We start from the raw sequence: 13,927 nt of genomic DNA on the forward strand, positions 1-13,927 counted from the left end.
AAAGCAGTAGGCTCCTTTGTTGCACATTTTCAGTTAGAAGAGGAGAATTAAGCAAGGACCTGTATGAGGAGGCTGACTCCAGTGACAATGATGCCCTTTTTGACTAGCTGAGAGGTCTAGGGAAATGACTCTCGATACTGAAGATCTGAGATTCAGAATCATCAAAAACTCTTATATCAATATATGCATTGTTATAAATCCAAGTCCCAGAGTGTAACAGTCCCTTTTTAAAATATATTTTTATTGATTTTTTACAGGGAGGAAGGGAGAGGAATAGAGAGTTAGAAACATCAATGAGAGAGAAACATTGATCAGCTGCCTCCTACTGGGGATGTGCTTGTAAGCAAGGTATATGCACTTGACCGTAATCAAACCTTTCATTCTGCAGGACAATGCTCTATCCACTGAGCCAAACCAGTTAGGGCAGAGTGTAACAGTCTTAAAAGTCTGGGAAGCCTGTCCCAATTGATTATGAACTCTACATATAATTATGTAAGCATATATGCTAATATGCATGATTGGAGTTACTTCTCTAGAGAATGTGACAGACCTATATCAGTGTATGACAAAACTGGAGTCTAAATAATGGATAATATGAATGAGATTTGAACTAAATGTCCATAATGGACCCATGTTCATTGAACTAACTTAACAGGAAGATATCACTTCCAGGATTCCCAGTTCTTTTCCCATCAATCTTGTAGCCCTGATTTTCCTGTGCCCCGAAGGTTGACTGTCACTGTCTTCGGGAAGGGGGCCTGCAAATGTTGACATTATCTTCTGAGATTTATTAAGAGATCAGAACATGAAAATGAAGAACTATAAACAGTCAGTCACTTTGCTACTTTTCCAGAGAAATTCATTTTTCCTCAGGAAATTCAATTTAAGTATTGCCAGGTTAGCAGAATTAGATTCTTTTTCCATTTCTTCCCTGTCCCTCTCTCCTTCACTATGGTTTTGCTTTCTCCTCGGGAGAAACTGAATCCAAGGGTTGTAAGTCTAGACTAGCATTTCCCAAAGTAACTTTGGAACATTAGTCCCACGAGGAAAGTCTTGAAACAGAGATTCAGTGGGCAGAGGATTTCGGGAAAGTGCTGCGTATTATAACTCAATCTTGGAGAATCTTGGTGCAATTAGCAGATCAAAGGATCGAAAAAGTCATATAAGAAAGAAAGCTCTCCAATTTTATTTAATCCAGCACTTCCCGGATTTATTTGATCATAGAATCTTGTTTTTTCTTTTCTAGTAACATCTGTGCTCTGAGAAATACTGTTCTCAGAGTATCAGGTGAAGAAGGAGACTATCCAGTTTAAAACATGGCTGATCTAGTTTCCAGCAGTGTTTTTCATCTTAAGGTGGAGTTTTGAAGCAATTTCCCCTCTGCTTTGCATAGCAGAAAATGAGTGTGCCCCTTTCACTTATTTCCTGGGATGCCTTTTTCAAAGGTTTAACATCTGTGTTATTCCACCCAAAGCCCAATAGGGCTGAACTAAGGAAGCCACTCTATGGATGAGGACCCAGGAAAGCAAGGATAATAATAAGTGCGCAGCCCCTCGGGGATTTGGAATGAGTGTGATGAGGGGAAGGAGGGTTTGGAGGACATGTAAGAGGAATCAGGAGGCTGTAGCAGTCCAGTGGCCAAGAAAGGAGCAGTTAACCATCAGTGGGCCCTGTGACCCCCAGGATGGCCATAGTCATTGAATATGTCCAAGTAGAACAGCCACACAATCCCAGGAATGCCTGCAGAAAGTCCTTCCAACCAAGTAGTGAGCACAAGGGCAGACAGCAAGTATTTCCTGTGACACTGCTGGTGAGCTTTGAGAAGCAGTAAGGACCAAAGGGTCACTGGAACAGGCTGGGACACAGGGATTTTATTTTTAGTGAAGGTGCCACTACTGATTTTAAAAAAGCTAAGTGGGAACTCGGCTTCTCAATGCCCTGTGTACCTGTCGTCATCAGTATCACCTGTTCCTGTCTGTGGTATCTTTCCTTGCCTCATCTATGAGGTTAAGTCTTTTTTTCCAGGCATCATATGATTTTCATTGTTCCAAAAAAAAGTCATATTTCATTCATTTCTTTCCAGTGGCTCCCAGGTATGAGATAACCTGTAGATAAAAAAACAAACAAACATACCCTCAGAGGGAACCCACACTCCAGCCAACACACAATGCCAGGGTCCAAGACTTGCATTTCTGTGGTTGGATTTTGGGTTGGAGATTGTGCCTTTAAGGTCCTGGGTCTCAGTGTCACTTCCACTTGCTAAAGCATCTGCCTCTCTGAGTCTAATGCCCTACCTGGCAAAGAACTTAAACATTTCTGGTTGGGAGCCCCTGGCATGTGGTCACGTACAAGTCCAGAATTCACTTCTCCTCTCTCCTTCCTCCGAATCAGATGCTCCCTGAGGGGAGTTGGGAAGCTCCACACACATTCGCTACCGGGAGATTTTTGGACCCCAATTAAAAGTTACATTTCACATTTTACTTCAGAAATCCTACTTCTAAGGAAGAACTAAAGTCTGGGAGCATGAAGGCATGGTATTTTTTAAATTGACAATTGATATGTTATTCATGCTTTTTTTTTTTCATATTACAAAGCACATTCACACCTGTCTGGCATATAATACAGCATAAATGTCAGCTGAGTACATTGTTTCCTCAGCACCTCTGGGAACTAGGAAGGGCAGATGGAAATTTCTCCAAGGTAAAGAAACGGATTTCCAAATAAAAAACAAAACAAAACAAAAAACCACAAAACAAACAAACAAACAAAACCACACAAAACCCTGGAGCTCAGAGAGGTTGTCTATTATCCAAGGTCACACCCAGAAAATCACAGGCCCCAAATGAGTCCCTGGGTTCTGTGCACTGGTGGCCAGCCTCTCTGATGTATGTAAGTATGCAGTATGCATTTGTGCAACCAAATGTATTAATATGGTCGTATGGCTGTAATAGCAACTTTTCCGCTAGTGCAGTGTTTCCCAAACTTTTGACATATTTGTACCCCTTCTATAATTTTCATAATGCTGACTACCCCTCGTACTCATGAGAACGTAAAATTAGGCACAGCTGAGCACGGTGCAGTGCATATCCCCACTAAACTCCGGTGCAACGCATACCTCCAGCAAACTTCCCGTACCCCTGGGGGTACCCGTACCACACTTTGGGAAACACTGCTCTAGTGCAAATATGCTTTTCTCTTTCCCGTTAAGTTATAGTAAATGCTAATCCTGTTTCTTCTGTTTTTCAAAGTGGAATTAAAATGTCATCTCAGTTCTCTTTTCATTTGCCTCAGTTTTATTTTCTTTGTTTCCATTTGTCTGTTCTGTGACTTTATTCCTCTCACTCTTCCTCCCACCCCCATTTCACCTGTACCCTTTATTCTTCTCTATTTCTGTTGTCCTTGTGCCAGACACAGTGTGGCTTCCCACACCTCTCCCTGGTTACCTTGGCTTTGAGACCCTCTCCCCGCTTCCCACAGGCAAAAGAGCCAGAAGGTCAAGTCAACTCAGGGTTCTTACCCTCTCTCTCTGCCTCCCTTGTCCACACTGCACACACACACCTGAGTCCCGGTACTTTCTCTCAGGTAGAATTTGTCAGTGTCCTGCAGAGCATTGCCAGACCAGGGGGTTCCCAGCCATCCCCTCAATCAGGGTCTCTGGCTGGAGTTGACTGACTATATTTGCAAGCCCCATGTATTTTTTGGCCCCAGACTGTGAGGTAAACCACTTCCTTGCTTTTCTCCTCCTCCCAGGGGCCTGCATTTTATGTTTGGTCAACAAAGTGTTGGTGGAATTTCAGGTCCACAGGAAAATGAAGGGGTCACAGCAGCCCCTCCCAGGACCCCATTACTTCTCAGTAAGCCAGCTCCAGGCCTAGTTCCACACCCACCCTTGGCCCCTGGGCTGGGCCTGTGATGGATGCCCTGCTCTCTGGGCACCGCAGATTAGCCAAAGTGCAGCCCTGTGAATTCTAACAAGCAGACGAGGGGTTTCGCTTGCTCCGTGGCCCCCCAGAAGATGGATTCTGTATATAGAGTGGTTATGCCTAGCTTTTGCTTCGGGAAGAAAAAAATTTATTTTATGTTTTGAGGTTAAATGAATGTGGGATAAATGTATACACAGTGTCCTGAGTGTGTATATGTATGTATCGCTATATGTCAGATGAACTGAGGGCTTTTCCACATATGGAAGAATTTCTCAAGATCATGTTTAACTAGGAATTTCTCTCCCTCACTTCCCCGGAGTGCATGTTTGAATATACATTATATATACATATATATGTGTGTATATGTGTAAATACATTTTCACATTTCCTGCATGTAAGAAAACTTACCACGTATCAGAGCTTACTACAGTATCATTACAGGACAACTGGAAAAGAAAAAACAACACACCCAGAAAATGTTAGCTCCCCATGCTAGTAACCTAATAAGAAAAATTACATGTGTTAGGCTTTTAATATCCATTTCCCATCCAAACTAGGATAGCTGAAGCTTGCCAGATTCAGAGACAACGGGACAATAGGGTTTGTTTTTGTTTGGGGGTTTTTTGTTTGTTTGTTTTTGCATTGCAAATCTAATTTCCTGACCCACTTCTTAGAAGATGCCTTGGGCTTTAGCTTCATGGGCAGATGCCAAATTAAAAAGCCCGTGAAGAGACCTCTTGTCGGGCTGATGCTTACGGATGGGAGAAGCGTTCAGAGATGTCACCTGTTCCGATTCTGGGCCAGTCCTGTCAACTAGAACCCAAGATATCCTGGGTACATTCTGAAATAAATATTGTGAGCCATTTGCCTGTTTTCTTTCCTTTAAAAAAATCAATTTTTTTTTTTTTTAAATTTGGTATTGATTTCAGAAAAGAAGGGAGAGGGAAAGAAAGATAGAAACATCAATGATGAGAGAGAATCACTGATTGGCTGCCTCTTGCAAATCCCCTACTGGGGATCCAACCCGAAACCCGGGCGTGTGCCCTTGACCAGAATTGAACCTGCGACCCTTCAGTCTACAAGGCTGAAGCTCTATCCACTGAGCCAAACTAGCCAGGGCTAATTAATTTTTGTAAATGTAATTTATACTTGACATTTAACATTGAATTGGTTTTAGTTTTACAGCATAATGATTTGATATGTGCAGATATTGTGAGATGATCAGCAGAATAAGTTTAGTTAACATCCATCACCACACTAAGTTGTTGTTTTCCTATTTCTTGCCCCTTTTCCGAGACTTTTTTTTAATCATAGAGTTGATGGGAATATGCTGCATTTCCAACGCAACACATTTTTTTAAGTACTTGAAATAGAAAGGTAACTCAGATGTTACTTTTTCCTTTATGCCTCCAAGACTACTAAGCATCCCCAAAGCTACTCAGACACAAGCCAGAAGGCGTATGTGATTCTGAGCATTGGGAAAGAGGCGGCAGGCATTTGTTTGCCCGCGTATAAGAGCGGGAACTCTGGAGCGGCCCTGCCTGGCTTTCTGGGAGGCCACAGGGAGAGAAGGAAATGAGGACAAATGTCGGAGCTGCTGTGAGAGCTATTTAGCCGCTCCTTCCTCTGGAGCAGTTACATGCTCACCCAACCATGACAAGCCACAGCAGAGGATTCAGGCGGGCGGGGTGACACAGCCTGTGGGAGGCTGGCTTTGCAGACTGGCAGGTCCTTGCCAAACCTCTTTAATCTGGGCGTGATGTTAATTCCTAACCTGTAAGCACAGGCGGGCACGATTTGATAAACCTGCCAGGTAGGGCCATCACCGATGGGAAAGAGGCAGAGCTGCTTAATGCGTGAGGCTCCTCTTGTTAAAGGACATTTCCTTACAGGAGATTTGAGCCTATTGACAATTCTAGTCTTACTCTGTTTGGGGTAAAGTTTTCTCCCCCTTTTTACTGATTCCTCTTAGTTTCAAACCCTGTTTGCAGTATTAGAGTCTCATTAAGAGATTTGTTGCAGCATCTTTTGAATCAGCAGGGTGTTCAGACACAGTCTGCTCTCCCCAGCTTGTAGGTGTAGCTCCTCTTGGCAACATCGGCGGCCTGATTCCTTTTCAACTCGCTGCTCTAATCCACTCGCATTTGTCTCTGAGGCGGAGCCCCAGCTCCCCCATTGACAGGAGGTGACCAACCCTGAAACATCTGAAAGCAGGGAAATCCATTTTCTATTGCTAAACACTGTTGCCTCTCTTCTTCTCTGGAACTGATGTAATAAGGATCATGTTTGGCTCACACACTCCAGGCGCTCGCCACACTCCGAAGATAACGGAACAGCCAAGGAAGGGAAATTGGAAACATTCTCGAATGTACCCTGCACACACTCAGATTCGGAAAGCTGCCTCACTTGCAGAACAACAGCATTCAAAAGATTGCTTCAGCTTCTAAACAATGATCTGAATAAACTCTAGCATCACACAGCCCAGTGATGCTCAAATGTCTAAGGATGGATTTATACAGCACCAGAGTCTTTTCTCACACACCCTTTTGCCCTTGACCATAGTACAAAATCAAATAGCTTGTTATGATAGTAACAAATTATCAAATGCTACCATCAGGGGTGGTGTATCCAGTTATATTCATATAGGCTTGTAAAGTCCACAAAGTGCTTTAATTTATATTTTCCAATTTAACTCACCTGGCAGTCTAATGATGTGTCAAGTCAGGATATGATCCCATGTTCATATATATATATATATATATATATATATATATATATATATATTATTGATTTTTATTTTTATTTTTTTTTTTTTACAGAAAGGAAGGGAGAGGGATAGAGTTAGAAACATCGATGAGAGAGAATCATCGACCAGCTGCCTCCTGCACACCCGCCACTAGGGATGTGCCCGCAATCAATGTACATGCCCTTGACCGAAATCGAACCTGGGACCCCTCAATCCGCAGACTGACACTCTATCCACTGAGCCAAACTGGTTTCGGCTCCCATGTTCTTTCTTAAGGCAGCCACGGTCAAGGAGCCTGAGGATTTGTTTGCCCTCCAGCCAAGAAATGGCAGAACCAGACTCATGGTGAAAACATAACATTCACTGTGTTTAACAAAACCCAGCGCTAATGACTGATGGACAGGGGAGCGAAAGTAAAGCCTGTGTCCACCGCTACCCCTCTTTATGACTAGCTGGCAGTGGCTTAGCGTGGAGCAGATATTGACTTTGGGCTCTGGAATGGTATTGTTGGCCAACATAGAACCCTCTGGCCTTCTCACCTCAGCTGGGCCTCTGCTATCTTTCACCTGAGGGAGCTGGCACCGTGCACCAAACCCTGGTTTGTCAGAATAGCTTTGCTTGAAGGAAATAGAAAACTCAGTTGCCCCATAAAGATGGTCCAAAAATTGAGGAAGCACCTCTGGATGCTTAAATGACATGCCCATTTAAGCAGTCATGTGCCCTTTCTTCCAAGAGCCAGAGGGACCCACCCTAAGTCCTAGTGTCCAATTCCAACCGAACCTTCCACAGCTTGGAGAGAAACCTACAGAGCACGAAGTACTTGAGAGCTGAGCCCAGAGAACCAGCAAATGGCCGAGGTCAAAATGAGTTCTTCTTTCTCAATCTTCACAGCCCCCATCTAAGAGAGGGTAGACCTTTGTGGTCAGACAGACTGGCATCTGACCCTGGCTCCACAGCTCCAGGTGTCTGGTCACAAGCTACCAGAACTTTCTTCCTGAGCCTTCCTTTCCATGTTTGTACGGAGAGCCTGCCCTTGGGCTGCAGTGAGACTCAGGGAAGCAGCACAGAAAGCTCTCACAAGGCCTCTAACCTGGATCAGGTTCTGATACCTGCTGGCTCATTTCTAGTCCAGGTCAGAGATAAGGTAACAGTTATATTTCAACAGAACATCCATCAGGTATTTAAACCTGGAAGGGATTTTCCTATTATTTGGGGGAACTTTGTCTGCAAATGGGCCCCAGACGCTGTAATAAATACAAATCCTGTAAGAGGTCATGGCCATTCCTGACCTCATCACCTGAACAAAGGCACCCATCCAAGGGCTAGGCATTCTAGGAGGCAGGAGAGGTAGCAGACATAAATGGGAGGTCTTCAAAGGGAAGGTTTGAACTTGACCCTAAGGGAAAACTTACTAGTGCCCTGAAGAGTCCCAGGACTCCTGTTTCCCTTTTCACATGCACCTGTCTTCCCCAGCTCTGGCCACACCTTTAGTTGGATATGCCATGAGGGGTTGGTCCTACCCAGGTGCAGGACACAGCATAAATCCCTCACCATGGTCCTGCTTTCATGACTCATGCAGCTGAAGTCTGCCGAGACCTGGGTTTTTTCATTTTCAGGAAATGTCAGAGAAGCCCTGAATTGAACTGGGGGTAGGGGCGGGCCTAGTGACTGTCCCTGTTACAACCAGGACACTCTCCTTGCATCTCTTCCCATCTCCTCCTGACAGAAATAGTGGCTGACTTCTCAGAGGAGCAGTGGGCTGATACTGCCATAATTTCACTCTCATTTCCAGATAGAACAGTTGTGACACAGTAAGGTCCCCAACAGGAACATCATCCTCTGATTTCAGGGGGAAAAAAGGCTGGCTATCAAGTCAAAAAGGATTGCCAGGGTTTGTTTATTTGGGTCTTTGTGGTTTTTTTGTTTTTTGTTTTTTGAAATATCCAGTGATGGCTGGTGCTTGCCTGCTGGTTGCACCTAAAGCTTCAAAATAGATACCATTTAAAGGTTTACACCAGGCTGTTCATCATGCCAGATTACAGAGTTCCTTCCCAAGCTTTTTTTTTCTTTCTTTCTTTCTTTCTTTTTTCTGGGGCTAATAAATGCTCCCCATAATGGTGAGTCTCCTGTCCTGTCAGCGATGACTCAGTCCTTTGCCCTTAGATCTTGAGTGGCCCATCTGGTGAGGAATTTTGTTTTATCTCAGAATTTAGAGAATCCCTTTAGGGCCCAGCGTTTGGGACTGCAGGATGGCCATCAAGGCCTCATTTCACCTCTGGAGCCATAGATACACATCCGGAGGTTATTTGATAGTTAAGCTTCCTCTCCCTTCAAAATTTGCTGTTGTGTGGTCACTGCGATCTGGGCTCCCACCCACCTTGGATGTTTCCATCCCAGATGCTGTGGACAAAGGCGCTTGGATGACTGATGGACTAGAGACTCTCTTTCCATCCGGAAACTCTGGCAGCTCCTGCCATAGCCGTCACTCAGGAAGGACACACAAGAGAGCAGACACAGGCAGCATCTGGAGCAACCAGTGCGAGGAGAGGGGACAGACTCTCCTGGGGCAACGCTTTAAAACCCCAAGTGCTGCTAGACAACTGGGCATAAAGTTAGCGATCAAGCGATACCTATCTGTTTCTTATTTTTGGTCCCTGAATTTACATTTCTGTACCGTAAGGTTGCTGAGCGAATTAATATTTCATCCCGAGATGCAGGCCGTGCAGGAGTCTAACAGCTGCGAGCATTTGGAACCCCTTGGTGCTTCCTCTCTGATTAGCTCCTGCGTTTTCTTTTTTATTCCCCGAGCAGACACTCGCTCTGACCCAGATGACTCGGTGATTAGGGTCAATTCACGTTGAAGCTTTGAAGATTAGAGAGAGCAGAAATGGCCACTGCTTCCCTTTGTATTTTCTTTAAAAAAAAAAAAACTTTAAACCTTAGACGCTAAAAACTTGAGGGGGGAAAAAAAGCATAATATTGCAAGTTCAGTAAAGGAATTTATCCACATTTCTGCCATGTTAAATGTTAGCAAAGTTTATATTGGACTGTCATATTTCTTTACTTTATTCACCGGCGTACAAGACGTCGATCTCAACATCTGGTTTTTAATAACCCTCGACATCTGGGAGCTCCTTTTTATCCCTACGGTGGACGAGGCACAGTAGTGATATTGGCAGTGTATATTTTCAAGCTACAACTCCTGTCTCATTCAATCATAATTAATTACCACTTTTTAATGTATTTAATTTGCTAAAAGTGATTTGCATTCGACCACATTTCACTGTTAAGAAAATAGCGGTCGATTTTGGTGACAGTGGCTTTCCTCTTTTATTCTTTTCTTCTTTTTTAAAAAAATTTGAAACCTTGTGGGGATGGATTTGAAACAAACTGAATGTATACATGCTCTTGGATTTTAAATGCAAAATGAAATGAACTGCTCTGCAAGGAGAATGATGTAGAGTCTTTGAGGAGCCTTCAGGAGAGGCTGCAGGCTGCCTTAGAGGGAAAGCGTGGCTTTTTCTGACTTTGGCAAATGGCTGCATCTCTTTGGGCCTGAAATTTCCCTATAGCAGTAACACCTGGACTCAGGAACCTTGTGATGAAAGCCTCCATCCAGGGAACTACACTTCCACACATCCCCACAGGTTCTGCAGTGAAGTTCAAGGGGTTGCTAGACCCCTGGCAACCCATTTGTAGGTGCTGTATAGTTTCCCTTCTTCATTAGCATAAAAAAGGGAGCTGGACTTTGCATTTCCCCAGGAACTGAAAGAACATTTAATTAATGTAAAAACACACTTTTCTCAAGTTATGTAGAAAAAAGGGAATTTTTTTGGTCAAGAGTTATTAGACTGCACAGTGACAAGCAAGGTCAATTTTACATGAGAAGATCCAGCCAAAAATTATCAACTATACCTTTTTTTTTTTTTTTTTTACCAGAATATTCCTATCTAAATTGTCCAGTGCAAATCCATACCAAATTATGCTGTTCTGACTGAGTGCAAATCTCCTAATAGACTCATATCAGGTGGGGATTCTTAACCCTTTATGGTCCATTGACCATTTTGGCAATCTGGTGAACTCTCTGGACCTCTTCTTCAAGTAATATTTTGAAATACATAAAATAAAATAAGAAATACAGAGGACATAAATTATATTAAATTCAGTTCAAGACCACAGATTTAAATATTTTAATAGATGCACAATACCTTTGCCTATTGGCAAGGTTAGATTGAACTGTATGAAATTGCTGTTTTTCTAGATCAGAAATGGCCAAATATTGGCATTTTCATGTGATTCAACGCAGTAAGTTTCCAAATAGTGAGAAAATATTCCAAATTATTTTTTTCCCCTAGTCCTGGGTTTTAAAACCAAGAAGCATGCCCTGGCAAAACCTGGTTTCATCAGGGACCTGTTAAAAGACACAGCTCCCCAAAGTACATGCAGGACAGGAGTTTAACCACTGGGTCGTCTACACTCTCAATCCTTGAGCCCGGCAGTTACTGCTGTAGGGAAATTTCAGAGAACACTCTTGTTCAAAATAGAGCTTGTGATGCTGGTCTTATTGTGAATACACTTCTGTCTTCAAAGATGAAACTCCCCTGCCTATCTGCCACTTCACTAAGTGGGGAAAGTGGCCAGAGCCATCCTGGAAATGTTTTCAACAACAAGAATTCAGACCAAATAAGTTTCCATTCATCCACAGTTGAATACAGTTTTGAGTTAAATACCATTGCCTTTCCGTAAGCATTGTGCTGAATTGGAAGCATACTCTTCTCTTTGAAACTTATTTGGTTGCAAATGGATCATCATTCCGTGGCGTGTACATCCTCTTTCATGCTGAGAGCAAAACAGAACCTGAGGAACGGAGTCCCCAGCAGGTCTGAGCCAGTGTGAACTATCACATGCTACCAAAGTGGTTCCACCCAAGTAGATCCTTTAAATAAAAAATTCTTCTCCAGCCTTTATTGATACTTTATGCTTAGGAGAAATTAAGGGTATTTGATGCCTGTAATTACTTCTCTGATTACTTAACAGGTTTAATCTGCTTCTTAGGCATATGCAATTCCGATGGTGTGCCTTCCCAAAAAATAATCACCTGCTAATGTAGACTAATTTTAATCTCCTAATCCAATCTTGACACAGAGTCAGAGCTGGGTGGGCGGAATGTTTTTGTGGGGGGTTGCCATAGATACAAAACTGAGTTATGTATTTGACAAGTCGGTGATGTGGAACTAAAGTTACTATGGGGTGTTTTCTTTTTTTTTCTTCTTTTTTTTCCTGGTGCTTTCAGGTAAAAAAGTAAAGTGAAGATTGGTGTGCTTTTCCAGGGCATCACGGTGTAACTAACCTTCTCTTCTTTCATTCCGTGCTCCCCCCCTCTCCGTGCACCTCCCCGGGCCGGCCGCAGGATGACGAGGAGGGCATATGGGCATAGCCGGGCCTGTAAACCAAAGTTCCAGTTTTGTTTGAGGGGTGAGAAACCATCTTTTATATTGTTTTTCTTTAAAAGATTGCATTCTGGTGTTGTGTTGTGTGCGTGATTGATCATGCTTGCTGATGTCTGTGACCATGCCCTGTGTTTGCTTCTGTGTTCTGTGACCATCCCTGAGAGCCCTCTCCTTTCTACCCACCCCACCCTCACCCCCTGCCACCCTGAAACCACGTGATTGCTCTGCCTTGATGGGGCTGGGTCAAGCACGATTCCAATGTTTCTGTGTTATTTAAGATGTAAACTCTGCCTTTGCTAGAATCCATACACACCTTTTAAAAGCATGGCCATGGGCTCAGAAATTGTCACAATTCTCCAGCACTGTTGGCTTTTGCCAGATCTGCCAGGGTGGTGTGACTCTCACATCTCTCTGGTTGTGTGAAATGTCTGACAAGGAATAATGAAAACAAAATTAAATACATTTTTATGGATCTGAAATTGTCATCTTTAAGAAACCCATTTGATGGATTGTGCTACCTCTTCTCTGGCAGTTCTGAAGAGAACACCAGGATCAAGGCATAGTAATGGTGGATGGGTAACTGGACCTCTCTGAATGAATTAGAATAGAAATATTAATGTTGACAGGTCTCATTAGTGCCATATCTGTTGCCTCTTTACAATTGCACTTCTATGGAGCTTTGCATTATAAATTTCACGCATTGCATTTTTTAGGATGTTTTGCTCTTTTAAAGGTTGGCTTTTAGCTGTGAAGAACCCACCCTCTATTTCCGTCCTATATGCCTTATAATGGAATGGTGGTGCATGTATCGCCACAGTTATAAACTGAACATTGAACTCTAGTGACATTTATTGCTGGGACTCACATCTCTCCAGAACACAGCAGGCTGCTTTACACCAAGCCACAGCTCCCTGGAGTTGCATATACCTATGGTGACATGGACTATGGTAGGCTGTGTACCATGGTGATCTTTTTATGGTCAAAGAGTACTGAATGTTAGTTTGTTTTCCGGGACAAACATGAACTGTCACAGGGCTGGAGCACCACAGGGTCTGTGATTACAGAGACAATTCTCTGCCTCTACTTACCAGGCGTCCCTTCCTTAAGTCTTGCTCCCTGTTTCATAGTGGGGCTTGGGGTGAGTTTTAAAACAAATCTGTTGTGTTTTGCCTATGGGTGTGTTTCATTGCTTGTTTTGAAGCTATCTTAGGTCCCACCAATGAGTCAGGCCACTTCCTCTGGTCCTGCGGGAAACGCTGGAAAGGCAGACACAATAGCTTTCTGGGAAATAGAGATGTTAACACCTTCTGGATCTTTTTGCCGCCAATAGAACCTTCTTTCTTGCTTCTCCTTTTCCTGGGTGAAGGGGAGAATGGTACCAGAATTGTGTCTTTTCCATGCAAAGTGGCTCCAAAGGGAAGCTTGTTGGTATGAGTACTTGGTGAAACCAGAGAAATTCTCCCTGTATCTAGGGAAAATTTTAAGAGAAATATCACATTTACGCATCTAGAAAAGCTAATAAAAGAATAAACTGGCTTAGCCGGCATGGCTCAGAGGTTGAATGTCAACTTATGAACCAGTAGGTTATGGTTCCATTCCTGGTCAGATCACATGCCCGGATTTGGGCTGGATCCCCAATGGGGGCCATGCCGGAGGCAGCCAATCAATGATTCTCTCTCATCATTGATGTTTCTCTCTCTGTGTCCTTCTCCTTTCCTCTCTGAATCAATAAAACAAAAAACAAAAAACATAAATTAAAAAGAATAAATTGACCTAAAACAATATTAAATGGGAAGGAACGGTTTTTT

The 13,927-nt window shown here is 43.2% G+C and overlaps 1 protein-coding gene across 6 annotated transcripts in view; it reads left to right on the top strand.

The window, feature by feature from the left end:
- Positions 1-13,927, top strand: part of ERC2 (ELKS/RAB6-interacting/CAST family member 2) — an 876,217-nt gene that overhangs the window by 696,089 nt on the left and 166,201 nt on the right. For all 6 annotated transcript variants that reach the window (XR_006741074.1, XR_006741075.1, XR_006741076.1 and 3 more), the window contains one exon: positions 12,080-12,144. Coding sequence is in view for 1 of the 6 variants with exons in the window: in XM_045579041.1 (XP_045434997.1) it covers positions 12,080-12,106 (27 nt within the window). In the remaining 5 variants the exon portion in view is untranslated. The remainder of the gene's footprint in view (positions 1-12,079; positions 12,145-13,927) is intronic.

This window comes from Pipistrellus kuhlii, unplaced genomic scaffold (genome assembly GCF_014108245.1).
Source record: "Pipistrellus kuhlii isolate mPipKuh1 unplaced genomic scaffold, mPipKuh1.p scaffold_m20_p_11, whole genome shotgun sequence".
Classification (NCBI taxonomy): Eukaryota; Metazoa; Chordata; class Mammalia; order Chiroptera; family Vespertilionidae; genus Pipistrellus; species Pipistrellus kuhlii.